Genomic DNA, 23,276 nt, shown 5'->3' on the forward strand with positions numbered 1-23,276 from the left:
AGTGAATTTGGAAAATAATAACCAGCACAATATACTAGAATATAGGTGTTTGCTTCTTCTCCTGATTCATTTAGTCTGTGTCCATTGCTGGAAGTTTAGATTATAAGTTCAATGGAAAAGGGAATAATGTAAAAAAAGTGTTGTATAATATGGTGAAGTTATATTTTATAAATGAAGGTTATTATTAATAAGAATAAAAAAAAGAACCAGAAGCAGATGAAGAAGAATGCTTCCTTCACCTGAAAAAGCTGTAGCACAAGGTTTGGTGACCTGAAAATCATGTCATTTTGCTGCAATACCTTTCAAATCAGGCTTGCTTTAATAACTGTTTAAAATGTGACAGTGTCTAGCAACAGCATCATATTTGCTGTCCCCTAAAATACAGTGTTGTTAAAACATAATTATAAACATGTTATGTGTAGACAGTGGCGATTATCCGATAGTTTATCACTTTTGATTGAATAATTTGTACGTATGAATGCCGTGACTAGAATTCTTGACTAGGAGAATATATATACACACTATCACAAAAATAAATTTTTGATCACACTAATTTTCTCAACGACAAGCCTACAATTAAACACATATTTCTTTAATTTTGCTACTTAGTGCTTCTGTGTTGTGTTTCATTGGCTTCATGGGGGGGGGGTGTTCCAATGTTTCTTGCTGGATGCAGATTTTTCTTTGCTTTATATTGTTATTTCTAAATGCCTGTAATGTTTTTGGTTGCTGGAGTTTTGTTTACAATGCTGAACATTAATGATCTTTTAATGAGTAACCAGTAGGAATTTATTCATAACCTATATACTTTTGAATATTGAGCTTCTTATACATTATACATCAGATTCCAAGCAGGAGATTGGAGGAAACTTGTAGACTTATTCTGGTGGCTGGAAATGTTATTTCCTAGTAATACTAGCTCCAAGTGACATATACCTATCAATACTTCATACCGACAAACAAACAAATACACATCATTCCAAGTAATAGATATAGGAATTGTGCATTTTGTGATTAAGAATTGTGCATTTTTAAAGTGTAGAAAGTAGAAGTCAATAACCAAACTGAGTAGCAGAGGGGAAGGTAAATATGGCAAACAAATGGAAATGTTATGCAAACTGGTAATTAGAGATACAGTATCTGCCCTTTCTCTAAGCTGGTGTACTAAAGGGGGTCCAAGTTTCTGAAGACAAATCCAGAAAGGGATTTGTTGTTGCTCCATCTTTATATATTAAGTTAACTTTACGTATAAATAGTGTGTTTTCCGTTGGCAAGAATTTGTACGTAATGTTTTGAGCTCTCAGTGTTGTAATTGTAACACCCAAACAGAGCCATATAACATTCATTATAGTCACACATGCACCCACACAGAACCATATAACACTCATGTCAGTGTGTGAAAACAAGGTGCTCCATAGGCTGCATTGATTCTGGGAGAAATTCCGATTGCTGTTAAGGGTAAGGAAGGAATTTTTTCCTTTTGTAAAGCAGATTGGCTCAAGCTTTCAAAAGGTTTTTTGCCTTCCTTGGGATCAAATAGCCCTATGATTTAGGGTTAAAAGATCATCTGGTTATTGGAGAACACCTAGAAAATGCATTTAAACTGCACCAATCTGTAATCATCTCCAGAACGTGTGTTTTCTATGTGTGTCCTGACATTTATTAGGGATCTGATAACCCCAGAGTAAAGGGCATATATAGTGCCCCATTATACAGCTATAAAAACCCCTTATCAATAATGCTGTGGCCATCACAGATTAACACCAGAACTGTTGTATGTGTCTTCATTCAGGGTTTGGGCACCGGGGTGGGGGAAAGGTTAGTACAATTAGTACAAATCGATTGTGGCCTGGTAAACTGGAGGGTTTAATAAAAAAAATGAAAGTGAAATTTGGAATGCAATTGCAATGCTTTTTACTTACAATGGAGTGTTTTACCCATAATTGCAGCATAAATGCAGTTGCGGGGGGTAAAAATTGCCAGATTTTTTTAGTAATTTTGTATATTATTACAATGACTTTGTGGATGGATGGGGCTGGAGGTAAATTGGGCCTTGTAGGAAAAACACAGGATTGCCCCTGAACATATTTACAGTGCTTTAAAGAGAATATACAACTGGAAACATATAGATATATGGGGAGATTACTAAATGTAGACATCCGCTTCCTCCTTCTCCTACTGCTGCCCTTTTGCAACCACTCACTGATTCATCATATTCTTCCTTTATTCACCAGTAAATAGTGCAGCAATAAAAATAATTACTATTGCAGGGGAAGAAACCCTGGCTATCTGCAGCACAGCTGGGAAAGGCTATTGGAAATAATTTTGTGAATTTAACACCAAACTACAAATACTGTTTATAGGCAGGTTTCCCCCCTTCAGTGTGGAATTATGTGCGCCAGTGATATTTGTTACCAAGGCATAAACAAATTGATTAGAATGAAAATGAATATGTGGAAAGTACATGAATTGGGGTAAAGATTTGGCGACTTTTAAGCCAGTGGTGTTTGGATGTTTTTAGTTCAAGGGGAAATTACAAAACTAACTAAGCAAATTTTCAAAGTATCTAAAACATTTTGAACAATTTTAGTTACTGATAACTGTATTTGATACTTGAAGCAGTGTCTCTCTGTTTCTTATTATTCATTGCACTCTTGGTTCTGACTCTTGAAACATTGTAGCAAAACAAATAACAAATACAAATAAGGTAATGCCAATAAGGTATTTTCTCAATTTGAGACAGACAAAAGCATATACAGTATATTAGACCTATACCAGGCCTAGTATATATCTAGATACTGTTTGTTATAAAACTCCAGATTTATTATTTCTTTAACTGTAAGGTGTTGCTTTAGGTTCTGGAAGAATCTCAGAACTTTAATCTGATACCTCAGCTGATACAGAACCTTTGGCACAGTTTTCATCCTGTTAAACAAGAGCTTTTATTAAAAGGCATTGGGAGTCATTTATAAAGTTTGTGCAGTGCATATTTATTTGCAAATGGTTGTATTGCCCTTTTTTTCTGAACCCTAAAATATTGCTCTGCTGTGCCCATCTTCCCATTTATTACGAATAATTTTTAGCAAATGACTTGCAAATGAGACAGGAGTTTGCATGAGTGTAGCCACTGTGCTGACAGCAACTTAAATTTGCAATTTTCGAATATTTTCTCCACCACCAAATATGCAATTTGCAATTTTTGGCATATTTAAAAAGCTCTTATGGACATTTGTAGAGTGAAATAAAATTGCAATTCTGTTTGCACATTGAATAGACTGCTCTTATTCAGCTTTATAAATACATAACATATATATATTAGTATAACCATGCGCAGGGAAAATATATTCGATGTGCGAATCATTCTGCATTACGCAAAGTTTATGAATGAGCCCCACTGTGTTTGGTGTTCACCATTGGGTTGGAGGTAGTATAAAATAATGGCATAAACCAGAGTGACAAAGCCTGCCCTCAAAACTGATTGACACCTCCACCCACAAACCAGATTGACCCTGCCTGCCCCCAATCCCAGCTGGTTCAGCTTGCCTCCAAACCCTATTGGTCCAGCCCACCCCCAAACTCAAACGGCTTGGCCTGCCCCCATGGTGAATCAGAGGGAGACTCCTGTGACAAGAGGAAAAAAGCAAGAAAAAAGTACTCGACAGAAGAAGCACAAAGTGGGATGTAAGAGAGTGTTATGGAGAATGGTATGAGAGACTAAAATACAGTTTAGTTACAGAAAGGGAAAGAAAATGTATTTGCAAAACACCAAATACCTGTAAGTGAGTAAAGTTGGGTGATCTTCTGGCAGAGGTGATAGTGTGGGTGAAATATGAACAAAGGAAAGTTTAAAGGAGAACTAAACCCCCTTGCTATTAAAAATCACTACCCTCTACCCTACAGAGCCCCCCTCTCCTCTGCCCACAGCCTAGGTTTTACCTCCTATAATTGCCCCTAATTCTCTACTTAACTCTCCTTGCACAGTCAGCGCAACAGAGCTCACGGATCTCCTCTAGATCTTCGTTCTTCTTCAGATCTTCTTCCTTCCCTTTGTCAATTTCCGTCACTTACGCCGCATTCGCAGTTGTCACAAACCAGTAAACTGCTCCAACTGTGCATGCGCCGATACGCCACTCAGTTCCCGAAGAAAACCGAAGAGGCAAAGATGGAGCCCGTCAGCTCCGATGTGCTGGAGTGTTAAGTAAAGAATTAGGGGCAATTACAGGAGTTAACCCCTAGGCGGGGGGAGCAGAGAGAGGGCTATGTAAGGTAGGGGGTAGCGATTTTTAATAGCAAAGGGGTTTAGTTCTCCTTAAAGGGATCCTGTCATCAGAAAACATGTTTTTTTCAAAACACATCAGTTAATAGTGCTACTCCAGCAGATTTCTGCACTGAAATCCATTTCTCAAAAGAGCAAACAGATTTTTTTCATATTCAATTTTGAAATCTGACATGGGGCTAGACAGTTTGTTGATTTCCCAGCTGCCTGAACTTTAGGAGAGAAATGCTTTCTGGCAGGCTGCTGTTTTTCCTTCTCAGTGTAACTGAATGTGTCTCAGTGGGACATGGGTTTTTACTATTGAGTGTTGTTCTTAGATCTACCAGGCAGCTGTTATCTTGTGTTAGGGAGCTGCTATCTGGTTACCTTCCCATTGTTCTTTTGTTTGGCTGCTGGGGGAGAAAGGGAGGGGAGTGATATCACTCCAACTTGCAGTACAGCAGTAAAGAGTGATTGAAGTTTATCAGGGCACAAGTCACATGACTTGGGGCAGCTGGGAAATTGACAATATGTCTAGCCCCATGTCAGATTTCAAAATTGAATATAAAAAAATCTGAGATTCAGAGATTTTGTTGCCTGTGGGAAATCTGTACTACCTCCAGTTGGCAAATCTGAAAATATTTCTCCCTTCGCTAATATTCAGATTGCAGGATAGAAATCACATTTTTGGGAGATGTGTTGCAAAGACTTTCTGCAGGTGACAAATATCTTCTTGCTCCAAAACAATGTGCTTATGCCAACATTTCACTGTGAATAATGTGTTTGATGTGCCATTAACCCCTGTCCTACTCTGCATAAAATATGCTTGGTGTGTCAGTGACATGAAATGCTTGGGGACAAAGGAACAAGATAGAGGAGTAAAAAGGCAGCGCTATGAGTAAGTGCCCATTCAGGCTTGAAACACATTAGGCTTATGTATGTCCTAATAAAGTCTTTTTAACTTTATAAATACATGGGCTACTGCTGTACTAGTAGTGGGTGTCTTCCTATTTTGAATTATCTGGGTAAAAAGGTAGGGCTACAGCAGCAGTCACATGGAGAGAGGGAGAGACAGGCACTATTTGCCCATCCAGCCCTGGAACTCCATGGCAGCCAGCAACACTCCATCTAGGGGCCTGCCAGATTGGTCCAATTTGGGCACCGCAGTTGTTAAGACCAGCTCTGTACTGCACTGAGGTATATGCATTGATGCAGATGAAAAAGCAATAGTAAATGGAAAGTATTAAACAAAGGTTATACACATTTACATAGCACAGGTGTATGTGTGTCAGTGCATATTTTAGGTTAGTTTTTCTGTACCAGTGCATAGTTCATGATTACAGAAGCTCTCCTGTTATCCAGGATATAAATGAAAATACACAATGACATTTCACAGCACGTCTGCCTTCTCTGTTGTTAAGTTTGGTAATGAGACCTCGCCTGATAGCACAGGAGCCAGCTCTGTATATATAAGTACAGTAATTACAAGGAAATTTTGCAGGTGCGGGCAAAAGGTGCCATTGGACTTGAATTAATATGCATAGCAAAGAGCAAGTTCAAGCAATTACCAGCGATTTAAATTGGCTCTTCATAGCTGAGCTGAGTACATGCACAAGTCAGTAGCAATAACCTGCAATTGAATTAGAGGCAACAAGTTTGTATTTGGCAAAATGTTTTGATCACTGTGCTCATTAGACACGATTCGGCAGGACAGGGTCATTTGTCAGGAACTCAAAGCCTTTTATTTATTAAGCTTTCTACTGTTCTGATATTGTAAGTGAACAAGGGCAGAAATAATGTTAGTCTGCATACCCAAACAATGTTTTTGCTGTCTGGAGGTAGATAATAGGTACTCCAATGTGCAAACTATAGTTTACATAAGGAGAAATAAAAGAAGCTCATTTAACAGCAGGCTCACCAAAACTCTCTTTGCAATCTCCAGTGGTATCTGGAAGACAAGTATTAGGCATGTGTATTATAATAAACCATTTAGCATGTGGATTTGATATAGAGAAATAACTACTGTAATGACAGAGCTTGACCCCAGTGGTAAGGGAACCAAGTGCAAGGTTCTTCTAAAGTTTCACCTGCTGACGGGGGGGATCATTTTGCTTAGGTTTGGTCACTAATTTAGGGGGAACTGTGCCATGTGTGTACCATGTGCAGCCCCTAGGTCTTTGCTTATGTTACTATGTCTTATATGTCTGGTGTAAAAGGGATAAACTGGAACACAATATTTTTTTTTAAAATATACTGTAAGTTCAATAAATAAACAACCACATTAGTAAATCTAATCTTTCCTGGGATGTGTACAGTAGATATTGGTGTTTTAGGTGTATGCTATAAACATTTAAATTCTTGTCAACTTGTCATCAAAGAACAAAGATTATAGAACACAGAACACTGGTAGAAATGCTGAAAGTGGTAGTCAAGCAAATGGGTGGAGCAACACTGCTGCGAGAGATATATGTCTGTTTTTGGGGCAGATTTATTAAGGTGTGTATGGTAAATTCAAATTTTCAAATTTTTTTTTTTTGGTCAAAACTCACTAATTCGAATTGTACCCCACCAAATGCAATTTGAATTTAAATGTGAAATTTATCACACCTTGACCCTGGAAACAATGCCTATTTCATGTACAAGTCAATGGCAGAGATCTGTTGAATTATTTGCAGATGTTGATAGTAGTGATGAGCCAAATTTTTGCCAAGTGTTGCTGCGAAAATTACGCCCCATAGACTCCAATGGTAGAAAAGAATGTCGCACGTCAGAGGAAAACTCGATTCAGATTCGATTCAGATTCATTTTCAGTTTGTTCCTATTGGATCGAATATTAGACGTTCGAGTTTTTTTCATAAATAACCTCCCATTCGAGTTGTGAGTACATTCGGATTTATTAGAGTTAAAAAAAATTCACATAACTTCTAAATTCGTACCTTTGATAAATCTGACCACAGGGTGATATTCTGAGACAATTTGCAGTTTGTTTTCAGTGTATTATTTGTGGTTTTTTAGTTATTTAGCTTTTTATTCAGCAGCTCTCCAGCAATTTTAGTCTACCCTTGCAATCATGCACTGATTTGAATAAGAATGATGGGAGAATGGGAGATTCCTGAACAGAAAGATGAGTAATAAAAAAGCAATAACAATACATGTGTAGTCTAACAAAGCATCTGTTCATTTTATTTGAAAGCTTGACAGAGTTAGAAGGCAAATAATTAAAAAACTATATAAAATAAATAATGAAGACCATTTGAAAAGTTGCTTAGAATTGGCCCTTCTGTAACATAGTAAAAGGTGAATTTAAAAGTGAACCAGTCCTTTAAAGAACAAGAATACAGATTATGCACAAACCCTGTAACCCATAGCCACCAATCAGCAATTTGTATGTATAGATCTAGTACAGTTAAAATAGTGCAAACCAATTTCTGATTGGTTTCTGTGGGCTACATGGCTTTTATTTATGCACAATGCTACCACTGGGGTATTTTTCTTCTTATTGTTGTCCAATGCCCCAGCAAACTCTGCAATTACACATGTGCAATTAAGTAATCACCATACTCTTTCTCTCTCCATCATGTGCACACATATAAATACTTCCAATATTTGACATTTCTATGAAATAATTAATTATGTAAATTTCATATAAACAATCCTCCAAGAATCTTGGGACATGTAGAGTGGCATAAAAATGGTGTGTTTTGTAAAATGACAGGCTATATAATTCCAAATGAGATGTAAACAAAAATTATATTGGTAAAGATGCAAATGACAATTTTAAATGGAAAATATGAAGTTTATGTCCCTAATAGCTGTGCATCAATCCTTTAATCTGTAGATATTGACTTCTGGGTTTTCAATGTTTCATTGATGGTTACTGAAACAGTTTCCCAATTTTAGGTCAGTTACTGAACAATAAGATGGGAGTCCCAACTCGGGTCAGTTTTCATAAATCCTCTGGCACTGGACAACATTCAGTATTTATTTAGTTTTTTTCTTGTGTTCACTTCCTCCTGCATGAATACAAATGGGAAAATTGAGAATAAGTAAAAAAGACAGAAAGGAAAAAAGAACAAGGAGGAGCAGTAGAGGGTCAGGGTCCTGAAGATGTGACCCTGCAATAAATATTTGCGGAGAGGGTGGGTGGAACGATGATGGTACAGTGCTGCATTTAAATGTACATAGGAATAAACCGCACACCCCAATTCTTTCCTCCTGGTGCTCAGTGATAGGGAAATCGGCAACCCCTTATTCGGTAATTGGAAGAAGGTCACCGGCACACAAGGATATCATTCAGCAGGGCAAGCCCTTGCAATTTTATTCAATGCATGGTGCAACATTTCGGGGGCACTCCCCTTTGTCAAGCTTGCTTCACATCAACTTACCCCACAGAAGATGATTGAAAGCTTCTCCAGCAATATAGACAGACCCAGCAAGTACATTACTGCTAAATGAGAACATTATAAATTCAAATGGACCGAGTAATCCAAGAAAAGGATAAACCCACTTGCCATCAGCAAAATATATCCATAATACCCTGAAATTAAAAACAGAATGATTAGCTTCTAAATAAAATATATTAAATCAATATATATATATATATATATATATATATATACATTATTTTGTAATAGAGTGTATATATATATATCTATATATATATCTATATATATATATATATATATCTATATATATATATATCTATATATATATATATCTATATATATCTATATATATATATATATATATATATATATATATATATATATATATATATATATATATATATATATATATATATATATATATAGAAAAGTCCTTCGTGATCCGCACTCCACTGAACTCCAAAAAGGCACCCAATATGTAACAATTCTCTCTATCTTCTCAATATTGCAATTATGTTGCTACAATGAATTTTTACTTTGCCATTTAAAACAGGTTTCTTTAGCTGACTGAATCTAATACTTATATTGGAAAGTGATTTTGTACTTTGATCTTTCTTTCTTTTATAACAGTGTTTTTAAGCACACTAAATGGTTAATAGACTACTTGGTGATTGGTCCTGTCCTCTTCGATCACATGATTCTATATGCTGCACGAGATTGGGTGAGTGTTTTTCCCTTTGTCTACTTAAGGGTTCATTTTAAAACAATTTGTATCTTGAAAAAGGTCCTAGGTTCGGACCGAAACGTTGATCAGTTTTAATGTAACCTAATAAAATTATATTTTTATCAAATCCCAGTGTGCACTCATGCTTCTCGGATTTATATATATATATATATATATATATATATAAATATAAATACACTCTACTACAAATTAATTTATTAGTACCACAGTTTAGTTAAAATATGTATTACCTTGTGTGAAATATAATCAGATCACTATTTCATTATTATTTTATGAAAGTGCAATGATCAATAGTGAAAGGTTTTCCTTTAACTTGTGTTGAAGATCGTACTGATCTACCACAATTTAAAAATGATCTTTATATTTGTATATTCATTTTTTAGCCCTACAATCTATAATTGTAACTGTTAATTGCCTATGTCAATTAGATGTTTATCTTCAATGCTAGCTACATATTTAGAACTTTCTTTACTTATTATTATTAAGTATTAAAAGAACAGTCACACCAAAAAATGTAAGTGTTTTAAAGGAATGAAAACATAATGTGCTGTTAAGTGGCACTGGTACTGCTGGTGTGTATGATTTAAAAAGACTACTATATAAACAAGCTGCTGTGTAGCCACGAGGGAAGCCATTCAAATCTGAAAAAGGAGAAAATGCACAGGATACACAGCAGATAACAGGTAATCTCTGTAGTATACAATGGGATTCTTCAGAACTTATCTTTTATCTACTGTGTATTCTATGCTTGAATGGCTGCCCCGTGGCTACACAGCAGCTTGTTTGTATAAGTTATAGCTGTGTTTCTGAATCAAACCCAACATGTTTACCAGTGATGGGAAACTGTACACTATAGTGTCATTCCTTTAAAACACTTACATTTTTGGTGTTACTGTACCTTAAGTGCCAGCATATTCCCCAGATCTGTAATCCTAGGAAGGAAACACACTTTTGCTCCTAAAATTTAAAGCTAACTAAAACCAAAGCTCCCACCCTGTATTTAAAAAAAAACAGCAAGGAAAGTTGCTGAACAGACACAGCACCTGCCCTGACTATGCTTTAAAACCCAATGGGTTGAGCTCCAGAGGGCATGGATGACATTATCTCTGTAAAAGTGCTGTACTGTATGTTGACAAAGCTAAATGCAGCATAATAATAATGTATTTTCTAAAACCTGTTTGTAATTAGTATATTAGGCTACCTACAGGGGAACTGCACTTTGTAAAGAATACAGTTGGACAGAGAAACCCCAGACAGAGAGAACATAAAATAAGTCAATCCAGAAATTTTAGAATAAGACTTGTGTAAGAACATGCTACATTTCTGAGCTGTTGTGTTTTTCCGTAGTACAGGTATGGTTATCCAAAATGCTCGGGTCCTAGGGTTTTCAGGATCACAGATCTTTCCATAATGTGGATCTTCATACCTTAAGTCTACTATAAAATCATGTAAACATGAAATAAACCCAATAACCTGCTTTTGCTTACAGTAAGGATTACTTATATTTTAGTTCAAGTACAAGGTATTGTTTTATTATTACAGAGAAAAAGGAAATTCTTTTTTAAATTTAAGTTTATTTGATTATAATGATGTCTAGGGGAGACGGTCTTTCCATAATTGGGAGTTTTTGGATAACGGGTTTCCAGATAAAAGATCCCATACCAATGTACATTTCAGTTTAGCTCTTCCTCTCATAAGAAGATTACTGGATGTCCGTAGTTACTGAAAGGGGGTAATGTAATAATATCATATTTTCCCAAAATGACCATTGGGTCAGGGACATATACGAGTGCTTAGAAAACCCCAAAGCACACGTCTAATCCATGTTTAATAACTCCGGTTATAACTCAAATATTCAGCTCTTTGTGAATGTATCTAAGGACTGTATTTTTCCTATGTAATTTTTATCAAATATCAATATCAAAGATTTTTGTCTTTCCTTCTAATTATTTACCTTTGAAAAGGCACCCAAGCTTCTGAAAGCTGAATACTGACTCTTTTCCGATACATTTAATTTACATCAGTGATCACAGGGGACACAGTAAATAGGCTAACTTGTCTGTACTCCTTGGTTTTATTGACTTCTTAAGTCATCCATTATTCCTTGAAACCTGCTGAAAATGTCCCATATGTTTTGCTTCCCACTGTCACAGTGGCCATCTATTATTTCTTTAAAGGAGAACCTCAACTCTGCAAATAATATTATTATCAAAAATCTTGACTGGAGTACTACAACATATATACAGTACATACATGACGTGGTCCAGCTTGTAAACTGACTGTGCGTTCAATTGTGTTTTTCTGATACAAAAGCTAATCATTTGGCACGTATTTCCCTTGAGAACTATGAAACTAGTGCACGTCCTGGTATTATGCAATGGTCTTGAACTCATGCTATTGTAAGGAGTACTTTAGGAATGCAGACATGTCTTAATGCCAATTAATTAGTTGGCTTCCTTGCTCCCCAGCGGATATATCTAAATGGAAAACTCCACAGACAAATTGCATGTGAATCAAGTGGAAAACACTTGTTTTCGTTGTGACTATACATTTGAAAGGTGAGTAAAAGGCTTGTTATTGATACAGTATGTTTATATAGGTCTTTGCTGCCTGGGCTCATGCAGTCACGCAAACTCTAAGGACACTCCATCATATCAGAAATATGCTATACGTTTTCCAATTCCAGATCATTCTAAAACTAATTAAGCACTGCAGTTTCAACTGGATCTGTTTCAACACAAGAATGTATTGATTGATGTTACTGAGGTCAAATAAATCTCCCTTCAGGTATATACAAAGACACACACACTATGGTAAATTTTTAAGGATCCAGTTAGCTTTCCTGCAGACTTTTGAAATTCACACAGATTCAGGGAGACATGAAGGGACATACAAGCTGCTCTCAGAGTTAGGACCTCAGCAGTTCAAAGCAGCAATGCTAACAAATGGACTAACTTGCTCTTCTATGATACCTGTGAATTATAGAAAGTACATATACAGTTTGACTTCAGTGATTATGTGCCTTTGTGGTACAAAGATGAAAGAGAAATCCCGACTGTTGTAAATATAAGCCAACAATCTTGTACAGAGAGTTTTTTCTTGGGGTGTGTTCAGTTACCTCTGCACAGTGAGCAAAGTGCAATTTCGAGCACAATGACCGTTTTTTTTTCAACAATGCAGCTTTTTTCTCAGAATTTCAGTGTCTTTGTGGACGTAAACTGCTGGTTCTCCTTATGCAAGTGCGCCGCATCATATTGGCCTGAATATTTAAAAAATCTGTATTGTGACCAATTCTTTAGGCACAAGGGAAGATCCGGGGATAGTAATAATTCCCCTGCAGGTTCCCTGGTATCAATATGCACATCAGTGCTTAGCTGCTCAGCTACAGGCCAAATTAAATGAGCAATAAGTACTTATACATTATCTATCTTTTCATTAAATGATATAGCTACATGGTGTCTCCATTAAATGTAAACCATCATAATTTATTAACATACATAATAGCCCTACGTGTCTATACACCTTTCTGAGGGTCAGCTAGATTTAAGAAACATTAATACCTGCCTAGCTACATGGACTAATTAAATGATTAATAAGTACTCCAAATTTTCTTTCATTTGATTATCTGTTATTGTTACATGGTGCCTCCATTAAAGGTAAACCAGCATCATATATTAACCCTATGGGCTAGGCAGCTTGTTACACATTTTTGAAAGCATTTGGTAAATGTAAGCCTTTGATCTATATGGATAGTTATGCTATTTTTAAAGTAGGTTATTGATTCTGTCTTTTGCCATTCATAAAATAGTAAGTGCCAAGTGTGAAAATCTAGACGAAGAAACAACTTCCAACACACTGAAGGACTGAGTAACCCACAGTTCTTTCTGTGCATTTAACTGATCTCAAACAAAATAAAGTGAATATTCACATACCAGCTTAGATAACACACTGAGCAAAATCCCAAGAGGAGAAGCCCTTTTCTCTTTGGTGGGTAATGATGAGGAGAGGTTACCATTTCCACAACAGCGAGAGGAAACACAGCTGTATGCTGGGGAATTAAAATAAACATTCAAGGATTTTTTTCTCTAAATTTGCATTTTTCGAGATATTATCATACAAATGGTTAAAATGACATTATTCTAAAATGATCTTTTTTTTTATAGAGGCACAATATTGAAATCATTTTTAAAAAACAACTCCATATGGGAATATTGCTTAAAATAAAAAATGAATTTAAAAAGTAATTTCAGTAATGGGGGTACCGCATGGGCATATATGTAAAATCAAAGAAGAAAACTTTAGTTAATAAAATGCAAAATAAGGCAAGATCAAAAAAATTGGGAAAAGAGGGAAGAAAGAGAAATGAAGAAGGGGACAAAGGGGGGCAATTATGAGCAATAATAAGTTTAGGTTAGGACTTCTGTGTACTAATATTTTCCCACCTGAACAATTTGTCTTATTATGCCTGCCTGTATTAAGTTAAAGAGTTACTGACACCAGAAATTATACCTTTTTTACATCTTTCATAATATTGGCTTTGCATGCTACTTATAATTTTTACATATAGTATTTGTTGGATGCTTTTACATTACCTTTCTGATACCCCATGTTCCTGTATTAAGGGGGCTGCCATATTTGTGCAGCAGGAGTCCGTTAGAATTAGAAACTTTAACTGACAGGCTGAAATGGGACAGTCAAGTTAGCAAAACAGTCAGGTTTAGGAACCTCAACTAACAATTTCTTACGAAAACAAATCTCTCAGCAAAAAACATGACCTATAGGTAACTTTTAATGTTCATTCATATTTTAAAAAGTCATTTTTGGTGTCTATCACTTTAAGGAGTCTTTTTCTCCACTCTATGGTGGATCATTCTGTCAAGATTACCTGATGGAGTACTGTGGTTTAAAACCCAACTGAACAAGGACAAATAGGGTTAGTGTAAAATTCCAGGCTAAGAGACAACTATAAACTGACCAAAATACAGAGCAAGCAGCAGGCAAAGACTAGTTCAATAGGGCAGGCAAAAATGTCAGGGCAAGTGGAAAGCAAGACAAGTAGTCTGGGCAGACTATAAACATATACAAGCGAGTGGAACAGGGCAAAGGTCAAAACCAGGGGATCTAGTAATGGAGTAATGGATAAGGACAGAATAGAAAAACATTCACAGATGGACCCAAGACTTTGGACTCTGTAGAACAAAAGGTGTAACTGGCCAAGGGTACTCAATGAATTATCACAGGGTGGAAGAAAAAGTCAAGTTTTGATAGTCTTTGATTGGTCCATACAGCCCTTATTCTGGTGAGTATGCTCTCCAAAAATTACCAAAATTATTTTTTTCAGTGCATTATATCTATATGTGATTTTGCCCTTTATGCATTTGGCCAGTGTTCAAGACACCAGCATAGTGATTTTTTTATGAGGAGGGTCTGATCAATAGCATCAAATGCTATTGATCAAGAAGGTCAAGGAGACAATGAATAAAGTCTCTTTCTGTTCAGCTCTTCAGATGTCATTTATTTAAGGGCAACTGACACCAACAAGGACAATATGGATTAAATCAATGATAAGGAGGAAAGAGTGGAGCACTTGTACTCATGTGCAGTTTACTGAGAATGGAGTATGTGAGTAACCAAGTGAGGAAATAGGCACAGCACAGGCAGAAGGGTGCATTTTCTCTAGGAAATAAGTAAATAAGGGAGAAAGAAGGAGAGCATCCCATTACACTTATTGAAGTGCAAAAGACGGTATTGCAGTCTTCCATACCTGGATAACTCCCTTCATGTCTTCTGTTTTCTTTTCTGAAATTTATAATCACATTCCAGTATGCTGCGTCCTCATTTATCTACCAGCTTATCTTTGCTAATGAGAGAGCAGGTGGTTGCTTACACAGAATCATGTGCAGTTTGGCAGAACATTTATTGAAGTGTACATGATTCAGTTTAAGATACAATCAAGGTAGACAGCTTGAAAGCAGCAGATGTAGAATTGTTCCTGTCAGTTAACACCTCATTTTCAGTAACACATATGAGGCAGTGAGGGAAAGACTTGGGGTTGTAACAATCAATGTGGAGCATATAAATAGGGACTCGTCAGATTGGAATATAATATTACATCTTTGCAGAATGAAACATAAGCCATAGAGGAATCAATGCAGGCAAAGAAGGCTGAAACGCCAGTTGTGTCAGGACTGCCAGAAGTACCCGATCCAGAAGTACCCGACGGCGCTGTTTACATTCCTGGCGGTCACAGTGAAGATCCAAGATGGCGGCGCCCATGCTGAACACATGGCTGCAGCGTCGCTGCATGATGGTGTCATCACTGGTGCCGGGATCTCGTCATAAAAGGGCGCCCAAAACACTGTGACGGCGCCCAAGAATAGGATTTGCTGCCATTGATCCTGGGTTCCTGTTTGTGTTTCCTGCTCCCAACCTGATTCCAGCCTGTTTCCAGCTCCCAGCCTGATTCCTGCTCCCAGTCTGTTTCTAGCTCCCAGCCTGTTCCTGCTCCTGCCTTGGTTCTGACCCCCTGCCTGAACTCTTGATATTTGATTCTGATCTGCCTGCCCTCGTTAACTCCTGCCTGTGACCACTACTACTGATTCTGCTTAACCCTTCGGATACCGCGACATTGCTCCCTCAAGAGGGCTTCCTCCTTTATCCTGACTACCTCCTTGGAGGGAGCTCCCGGCTCCCTGACAAGTTATTAGCAGACACTAACTAATCAGAAAGTCACATAAGGTGGTTTTTATGATAAGCCAATAATCTGATGGGGCAGGCTTCAGAGATGTACTCAGGGATATAACCAATATCTATGGGCAGAACTTCAAAATCAAAGTTCCAAGTTTAGAGGTTTCAAGTTTAAAAAAGTGTTTGTAAAAAGTATTTTTATTATTTTGCACTAACCTATCAAAAAGTGAATACTGTCATGTTTTGCTGTTTAATCCTGATTATTTCTGTCCCCTATTCCTGTTTTTGCACTTAGTATTTTGGTTTTACCGTTTATTATTTGTGTGTTTTTGGGTTAGTTTGTATTTGCCAATACATAGATATCTAACAGCACCGTACCTATACATTGCTGTAGCTGTATTGTACACATTACTAACTTAATAACTGTAGTCAAAGTACTTGTCGTTGCACTACTTACATAGACTGTCATATAATACTCTGAGTTGTTGTTAGACTATGGCTAGCTGATCCTTCGTTGCCTCTACGTTATATAGATAAAGTGAAGCGTTTGCATTTTTTGGCTATGTTTCATCCACTCTGCATCACTGTCTGGAAATGGAAGTATATATGTTTCATTGCCCTGAGATGTCATTTGGTTGTTGTTTTCTTCCACCTTAACAACAATTAAAAGTGTGCAGACTTAAATATGCACAATACAAAAAAATGTTTTCTTCAGCACACACTTACTTTTTCACGGTGCATCCACTCCCAAGCTGCCTCCAAGTCAGCCAAATTCCTTATCTTGAATAACAGGATATGAAGCACACCATCCTCAGGCTTTGCCTTTAAAACATTTTATTTCAGCGGAATTCACACACAAGCTTTCGGGGGAAAACCCCTTCCTCAGGTGAATTACACAAACAGTGTATAATGCACATGAGGAAGGGGTTTTCCCCCAAAAGCTTGTGTGTGAATTCCGCTGAAATAAAATGTTTTAAAGGCAAAGCCTGAGGATGGTGTGCTTCATATCCTGTTACTTAAATATGCACAAAGCATATAAATCAATTGTTCTAGTTAAAAATGACCAAGATGCATTTAATTTCATTGTATCTTGCGCTAAACTCACCACAGCGTGATTGAGCCATAGTGGTATGATCTTGTCAAGGCCATCAGGGTAAACCAGCTGTCTGTCATAACTGTACAGTGCCCAAAATGCCAAAAACACAAACTGCAAGAAAGAAGCAAAATTTGGTTCGGAAAAACACTTGAGAGTTTGCCTTATATGCCTTGTACAAAAGCCTTATCAATGAACAACAAATATTATATTCATGGTTTGCATATGGAAAGTAACCTGATTATTAGACACAGAAAACAAAAGTTTTAAGGTGTGACTAGATGCTGATTCAGTGTTTTAGAAAACAACATATTTACAAATGTTAATGTACAGTTACATTTTATTTCACAAACTTTAAACCATATGAACAAAGTTATTGTGGCGTGTACATAACATTGGCACAGATAGCAGCTTGTAAACTCCTTTGTATCCAGGTAAAAGTCTTGTAACTCTTGTTGTAGGGGTTTTGCCCACTTAGGTAGATCACTTCTAATATCAAAAGCCTTCTTGCATGGTTAAGATCTACCCATGATGTAGGCATCACTTTTCTTTATATCCAGATCCTCTCTCTGTTGCTTGAGGAGCACTTGGTTCAGTGACAGCCATGATTTTTATTTTATTAAGCTTCACAGTACTCAACAGATGACAATTCCTATTGAACGATTCGAAGGATTTTAATCCATCGATCGAAGGATATTCCTTCGATCAGGAAATTGTTAGGAAGCCTATGGGGACCTTCCCCATAGGCTAACATTATCCTCGGTAGGTTTTAGGATGCGAACTAGGGGGCCGCAGAATTTTTTAAAGAGACAGTACTTCGACTATCGAATAGTCGAACGATTTTTAGTTCGAATCGTTCGATTCGAAGTCGAAGGTCGAAGTAGCCCATTCGATGGTCAAAGTAGCCATATTCGACCATTCGAAATTCAAACTTTTTTTCCTCTATTCCTTCACTCAAACTAAGTAAATGGGCCCCTAAATGTGGGCCCGGGAGGCAAACAATCTTATAGGCACAATTCAGCATCCACCTGGGTACACAAATAGGGAAGCATCACCTTAATTCTGATGTACAGCTCACCTGGACTTTTGTCTTGTAATGAATATTGTTTATATGTTTTAGAAAACATTCAAAAAGTGTCAAAGGCACAAAAAGGTGTTAATGCTATCCATTCGCCGTTGCTTGTATGAACAATGATGATCATTTCAAGCTCAACTTCATGGACTGGTGAGAAGTGTTACATAAAGAGTATTATAATCGACAATCACTTGGACAGATATTTAAAGCAGCGTTCTGAATATTCAGAGGCAATATTTGTATTTATTGATAGAATCCAAATCCAAATGTGCAATATTATGGTGGCTGAAGTAATCTCACAACAGATGATTGCCTCAAAACATTGGGCCAACCCAGAAATCTAATGGGGACTGTAATAAAAGTTATTTTTGCACCACCAAATATGCGATTTTGAAGCAGATCTTTGAAAATGCATAATGTGCAACTTAAATTCACTCTATAATAACTGTCTAAAAATCATATTACATTTAGGGATGCACCGAATCCACTATTTTGGATTCAGCTGAATCCCAGAATCCTTCATGAAAGATTCGGCCGAATACTGAACCAAATCTGCATCCTAATTTGCATATGCAAATTAGGGGTGGGAAAGGAAACAGTGGGGATAAAAAATGTTTTACTTCCTTGTTTTGTGACGAAAAGTCACCTGGTTTCCCTTCCTGATCCTAGTTTACATACTGTATGCAAATTAGAATTCGTATTCAGTTCAGCCAGGCACAAGAATTCGTCTGAATCCTGCTGAAAAAGGCCAAATCCTGTCTGATTCCCGTACCAAATCCTGGATTTGGTGCATCCCTAATTACATTACATAATTCTGACATTTTGTTCTTATTTTTGTGATATTTTCAGTCTAAGACTTTAATTACATATCCCTATAAGATGGCATTTTACTGGGTATGAATGAAAGATTTTTCCTCTTTAATAACGAAATCTAAGAAACTGGAGAGAGATAAATCATCAAGTCATTAACTGTGGTCAGAGATGATTCATGGGTGGCCTATGTTCTGAACTGAATAGTGTATTGTCTATATCAACTATTTTGGACTCCTGCTTTGGAACATGTTGAGTAAAATTCTAGTCTAAATTCATTTACATTGACTTTTTTTTTATTGAACATGCTCAGGCACTAATTCTAAGTATTAAAAAAAATCAGAGGTGTTGAGAAAGTTCCCAACTGCAAATCAAGGTGTCAATACAAAATACACTCCTGGCTGCTCGTTGATCGATGCCTCAGCAAACCAAAAGGGTCAAGATATAAACTTACAGTAGATGCTGGAAAAGCCAGCACAGAGAAGACAAGGTCCCTGCAGGAAACAATATAGTTCACAAGTTTAAATCCTGGTACTGACATCAGAAGATCCGCCACAAAACAAATTGCATAGAAACCGGTCTGCAATACCTGAACCAATACAAAAAGTGAAAAGAGAGGAAGAAGTGTTATCTTATGGTAGCTTACAAATATAAGATATATATAATTCTTATGTTAACCCTAATACCAGTAAAAACAGTTAAAGGAGAACTAAACTCTAAAAATGAACGTGGCTAAAAATGCCATATTTTATATACTGAGATTATTGAACCAGTCTAAAGTTTCAGCTTCTCAATAGCAGCAATATTTCAAGATTTCAAACTTGTCCCAAACAGTGATTTTAAAACAATACTGGTTTTAAAGTTATCTACAAATGTTATTATTTTCTGTCCCTTACTGCTCTGCTTTTTTTCTTTATTTTGAAATAACGTAGCAGAAATCAGCCTTGCGTGCTTTTTCACAGGTCTGATCAGCTGGCAGCCATAATGTTTTTAAAGTCGACTCTGAACTCAGAGCAGAGAATAGAAAGTTAGCAATTTCCGAAAACCTGCAGCAAATCTGTCTGGAAAAATAGGCCAGACTCACTACAGAATAGTGTGAAAACTACCTACCAACCCCAAAACATTTATGTGAAAATATTATTTCTGAAAAAAGAGGCTCTATAGACTATTTCAGTCTTGGGACTGGAAATACTTATGCAAACTACGTATTTGATTTTTTCATTTCTTCTTCTAACTGAGTTTCAGGGGCACATTTACCTAGGGTCGAATATGGAGGGTTAATTTACCCTCGATATTCGACCGTCGAAGTAAAATCGACTATTCCTACGAGTAAATCCTTTGAATCGAACGATTCGAAGGATTTTAATCCATCGATCGAAGGATATTCCTTCGATAAGAAGATTGTTAGGAAGCCTATGGGGACCTTCCCCATAGGCTAACATTGGCCTCGGTAGGTTTTAGGTGGCGAACTAGGGGGTCGAAGAATTTTTTAAAGAGACAGTATTTCGACTATCGAATGGTCGAATAGTCGAACGATTTTTAGTTTGAATCGTTCGTCTCGAAGTCGAAGGTCGTAGTCGAAGGTCGAAGTAGCCCATTCGATGGTCGAAGTAGCCATTTTCGAACATCCGAAATTCGAACTATTTTTCCTCTATTCCTTCACTCGAATTAAGTCATATTATCAATGGTCTTTTTTTTTTTTTTTTTATTATTATTTTTTTCCAGGTATGGGATCTGTTATTTGAAAACTCCAGAAGGCTAGGAATTACAAAAAAAAATCTCCCATAGGCTCCATTTTATCCAAATGTTTAAAAATTATTTCCTCTGTAATAATAAAACAGTAGCTTATACTAATATATAATATATATAATATACATTCTAGGGAGATTTTCTAGGAGATGTAAGGTATGAAGATCCAAATTAAAGAAAGATCTGAAATGTGAAAAACCCTAGGTCCAGAACATTCTGAAAACAGGTCTCATAGCTGTACTGTATACATTTTGTTAATGGGACATTATAGTGAACAACTATGCATGTTTATTTGTTTTTACTGGTGCAAAAAAGATAACTCGTTTTATACCCCTTTAGCTTCTCAGATCTGTCACGGCTTCTCCCACACGTTTAAATAAACACAAACACAAAGTGCCAATGAATAAGGCTCTGGGAGCTGGGAGCTGTATTCTAATAACAAGTCATTGGTTGTACACACCTGTGGCAAAAATAATATAAGCCTGTAATAAATACAAGCTTGTAATTTAAAGAATGTCATCTGACACTTACCACATTGAGAATGGTCAAGTATTTCCACAGCCCACCATAAAGAAAAACTCCATCTGGCTGATCTGTTGAGCTAATTGTAAAAAATAAGTATGTGAGAAAAACATACCAGATAAAAACAGAGCAGTGGTACAAGGTTATAGCAGCGGTTGCCATCACCCAAGTGTTCAGGAGCAATGAACTAATGCTAGCCACTCAGCTTAGTCCTTGGCTACTTTAAAAGACTGCAGAGCACAAGATGTTCTTTCTGATGGATAAAGCAGATTTTGGATCTGCATTCTTTAACAGCATTCATGGACGTTTCCCTTATAGGCTGGATTTAAAAGCCTGAAACAAGATCAGAGAGATTAAAGTTATGTAATGCTATGCTGCACAACTGGGGCCTTTGTTTGCTTGTGATTCTTACATGAGAAAAAGAACAAAGTACGGTTTTTTGCTTTTTTGGATACTGTTGCGTCTCTTCCCCCTGCTGATAAGCTTTCATTTAATACCACTGGAAATGTACAGTACAGAACTAATTGGGGATTACATCAGATCTGAGAAAGCCATGTCTTTTTCTTTTCTTTTTTTTAATATTTAACATTTTTTTATTGGTTTTCAATGTAACAAATAATAAAGACAATAAATTACAACATGTATTCAGCTGCATGCTTATCCTAGTCTGGTTATTTTATGACGTTCCATATGTATGATCCTATGTGGCTGGTCACCTCCAGTGACCTCTCAGGTTGTTCCATTTCAGTGCTACTATCTTGCAGCTGGCAGTAAGATAGAAAGGGGGGAACCTCTGAAGAAGAGGGGGAAGGGAGGAGAAAGGGGGAAGACATATGAGGGAAGACATAATTATTTTAGCTTCAGTAAATTATTACCAGACAACCTCTTGTCTGTTGCATATCTCAGGTAGTTCCAGGAACATTAATAGATCCAGTTTGGAATCCTTCCAGGTATTGGGCCCACGGATACCACTCCAGCTCCCCATCGTAGCTCCTATCTAACAACTTGTCTCTTATCGATTCCATCCCTCGGGTCCAGTTTACCTTGGTTATCAGTGATTGCCGACCTGGCAATTACGGTCTTTTCCAATTTGCTGCTAGAAGAGATCTTTCTGCTGTCAGGATATGGGTAGCTAGTTTGTGAGAAAGTTTGGAGTTTATAGGCTGAATTTTCACGCCTTAAAGAAATGTGTGTGGGGTTGCCTGAATAGTGCTGTGTAGAACCTCGGAGAGCAGAGAAGCTACCATTTTCCAGAATTCTTGGGCCACTGTGCAAGACCACCAAGTGTGTAGGAAGGATCCTTGTTCCCCACAGCAAGTGACGTGTTCTGAATTACTGCTAAGTTTGCTGATGCGTGTTGGGGTGAAGTACCAACGAAATAAGATATTTTTTTGGCGGTTTCCCAAATATATGACCAGGTTTTGTGTGATATTGTGAGATCTAAATCTGTTTCCCACTTTGTCATGTATGGCTGACGTATATCAGTGGTATCTGATGAAAGTTGGCTGTATAGTTTGTTTCAAAGTAGGTCATGGTTTGATCATTCTGGGTTTTGATTTTAGTGTCTACATAGTGTCTAATTTGTAGGTATCGAAAAAATTGTGAGTGGGGAATGTTGTGTTTCTCCTTATATTCTCGAAATTGTATGGTGATTTGATCTGGGCGGAAATCTGTGAGTGTGAGCATGTTGCGTCTATCCATGGTTTAAAGTCAATTGGATTACATCCTGGCGGGAAGCTCTTGTTGCAAAAGATGGTTCTATGTCTTGTGTTACGTGTGCTTAATTTAATCCTAATGGCTATGGAGTCCCATAGATCTAGTTCTTGTTGTGAAGAGGGTAAAAGTTCTCTAGGAATAGCTCTGTTTGCCTTGGGAATCCAAAATAAGTGTGCTAATTGTATGGGTGCTGTGAAATGATTTTCAATTTTTTTCCATGGTTCCTCTGTAGGAGCGTG

At 37.0% G+C, this 23,276-nt stretch overlaps 1 protein-coding gene across 1 annotated transcript; it reads right to left on the minus strand.

Moving 5' to 3' along the window:
- Positions 1 to 7,410: 7,410 nt before the first annotated feature.
- adtrp.S (androgen-dependent TFPI-regulating protein S homeolog) lies at positions 7,411 to 21,602 on the minus strand. The gene is made up of 6 exons (XM_041567745.1): positions 21,331 to 21,602; positions 19,505 to 19,639; positions 17,178 to 17,279; positions 13,318 to 13,433; positions 8,641 to 8,792; positions 7,411 to 8,268 (listed from the first exon to the last, which is right to left on the minus strand). The coding sequence occupies exons 1-6, from the start codon at positions 21,481 to 21,483 to the stop codon at positions 8,237 to 8,239; spliced, it is 690 nt and encodes a 229-aa protein (XP_041423679.1). The 5' UTR covers positions 21,484 to 21,602; the 3' UTR covers positions 7,411 to 8,236.
- Positions 21,603 to 23,276: the final 1,674 nt, after the last annotated feature.

This window comes from Xenopus laevis, chromosome 6S (assembly GCF_017654675.1).
Source record: "Xenopus laevis strain J_2021 chromosome 6S, Xenopus_laevis_v10.1, whole genome shotgun sequence".
NCBI lineage: Eukaryota > Metazoa > Chordata > Amphibia > Anura > Pipidae > Xenopus > Xenopus laevis.

Excerpts from the sequence above, each read along its gene's own strand:
- adtrp.S (XM_041567745.1), bottom strand. The coding sequence starts at position 21,483 with ATGGCAACCGCTGCTATAACCTTGTACCACTGCTCTGTTTTTATCTGG. Across the intron at positions 13,434-17,177 it reads TATGGCTCAATCACGCTGTG|CATACAGCTGTGTTTCCTCT; the intron begins GTGAGTTTAGCG and ends TTAATTCCCCAG. Across the intron at positions 8,793-13,317 it reads TCAGTGTGTTATCTAAGCTG|GGTATTATGGATATATTTTG; the intron begins GTATGTGAATAT and ends TTTTAATTTCAG.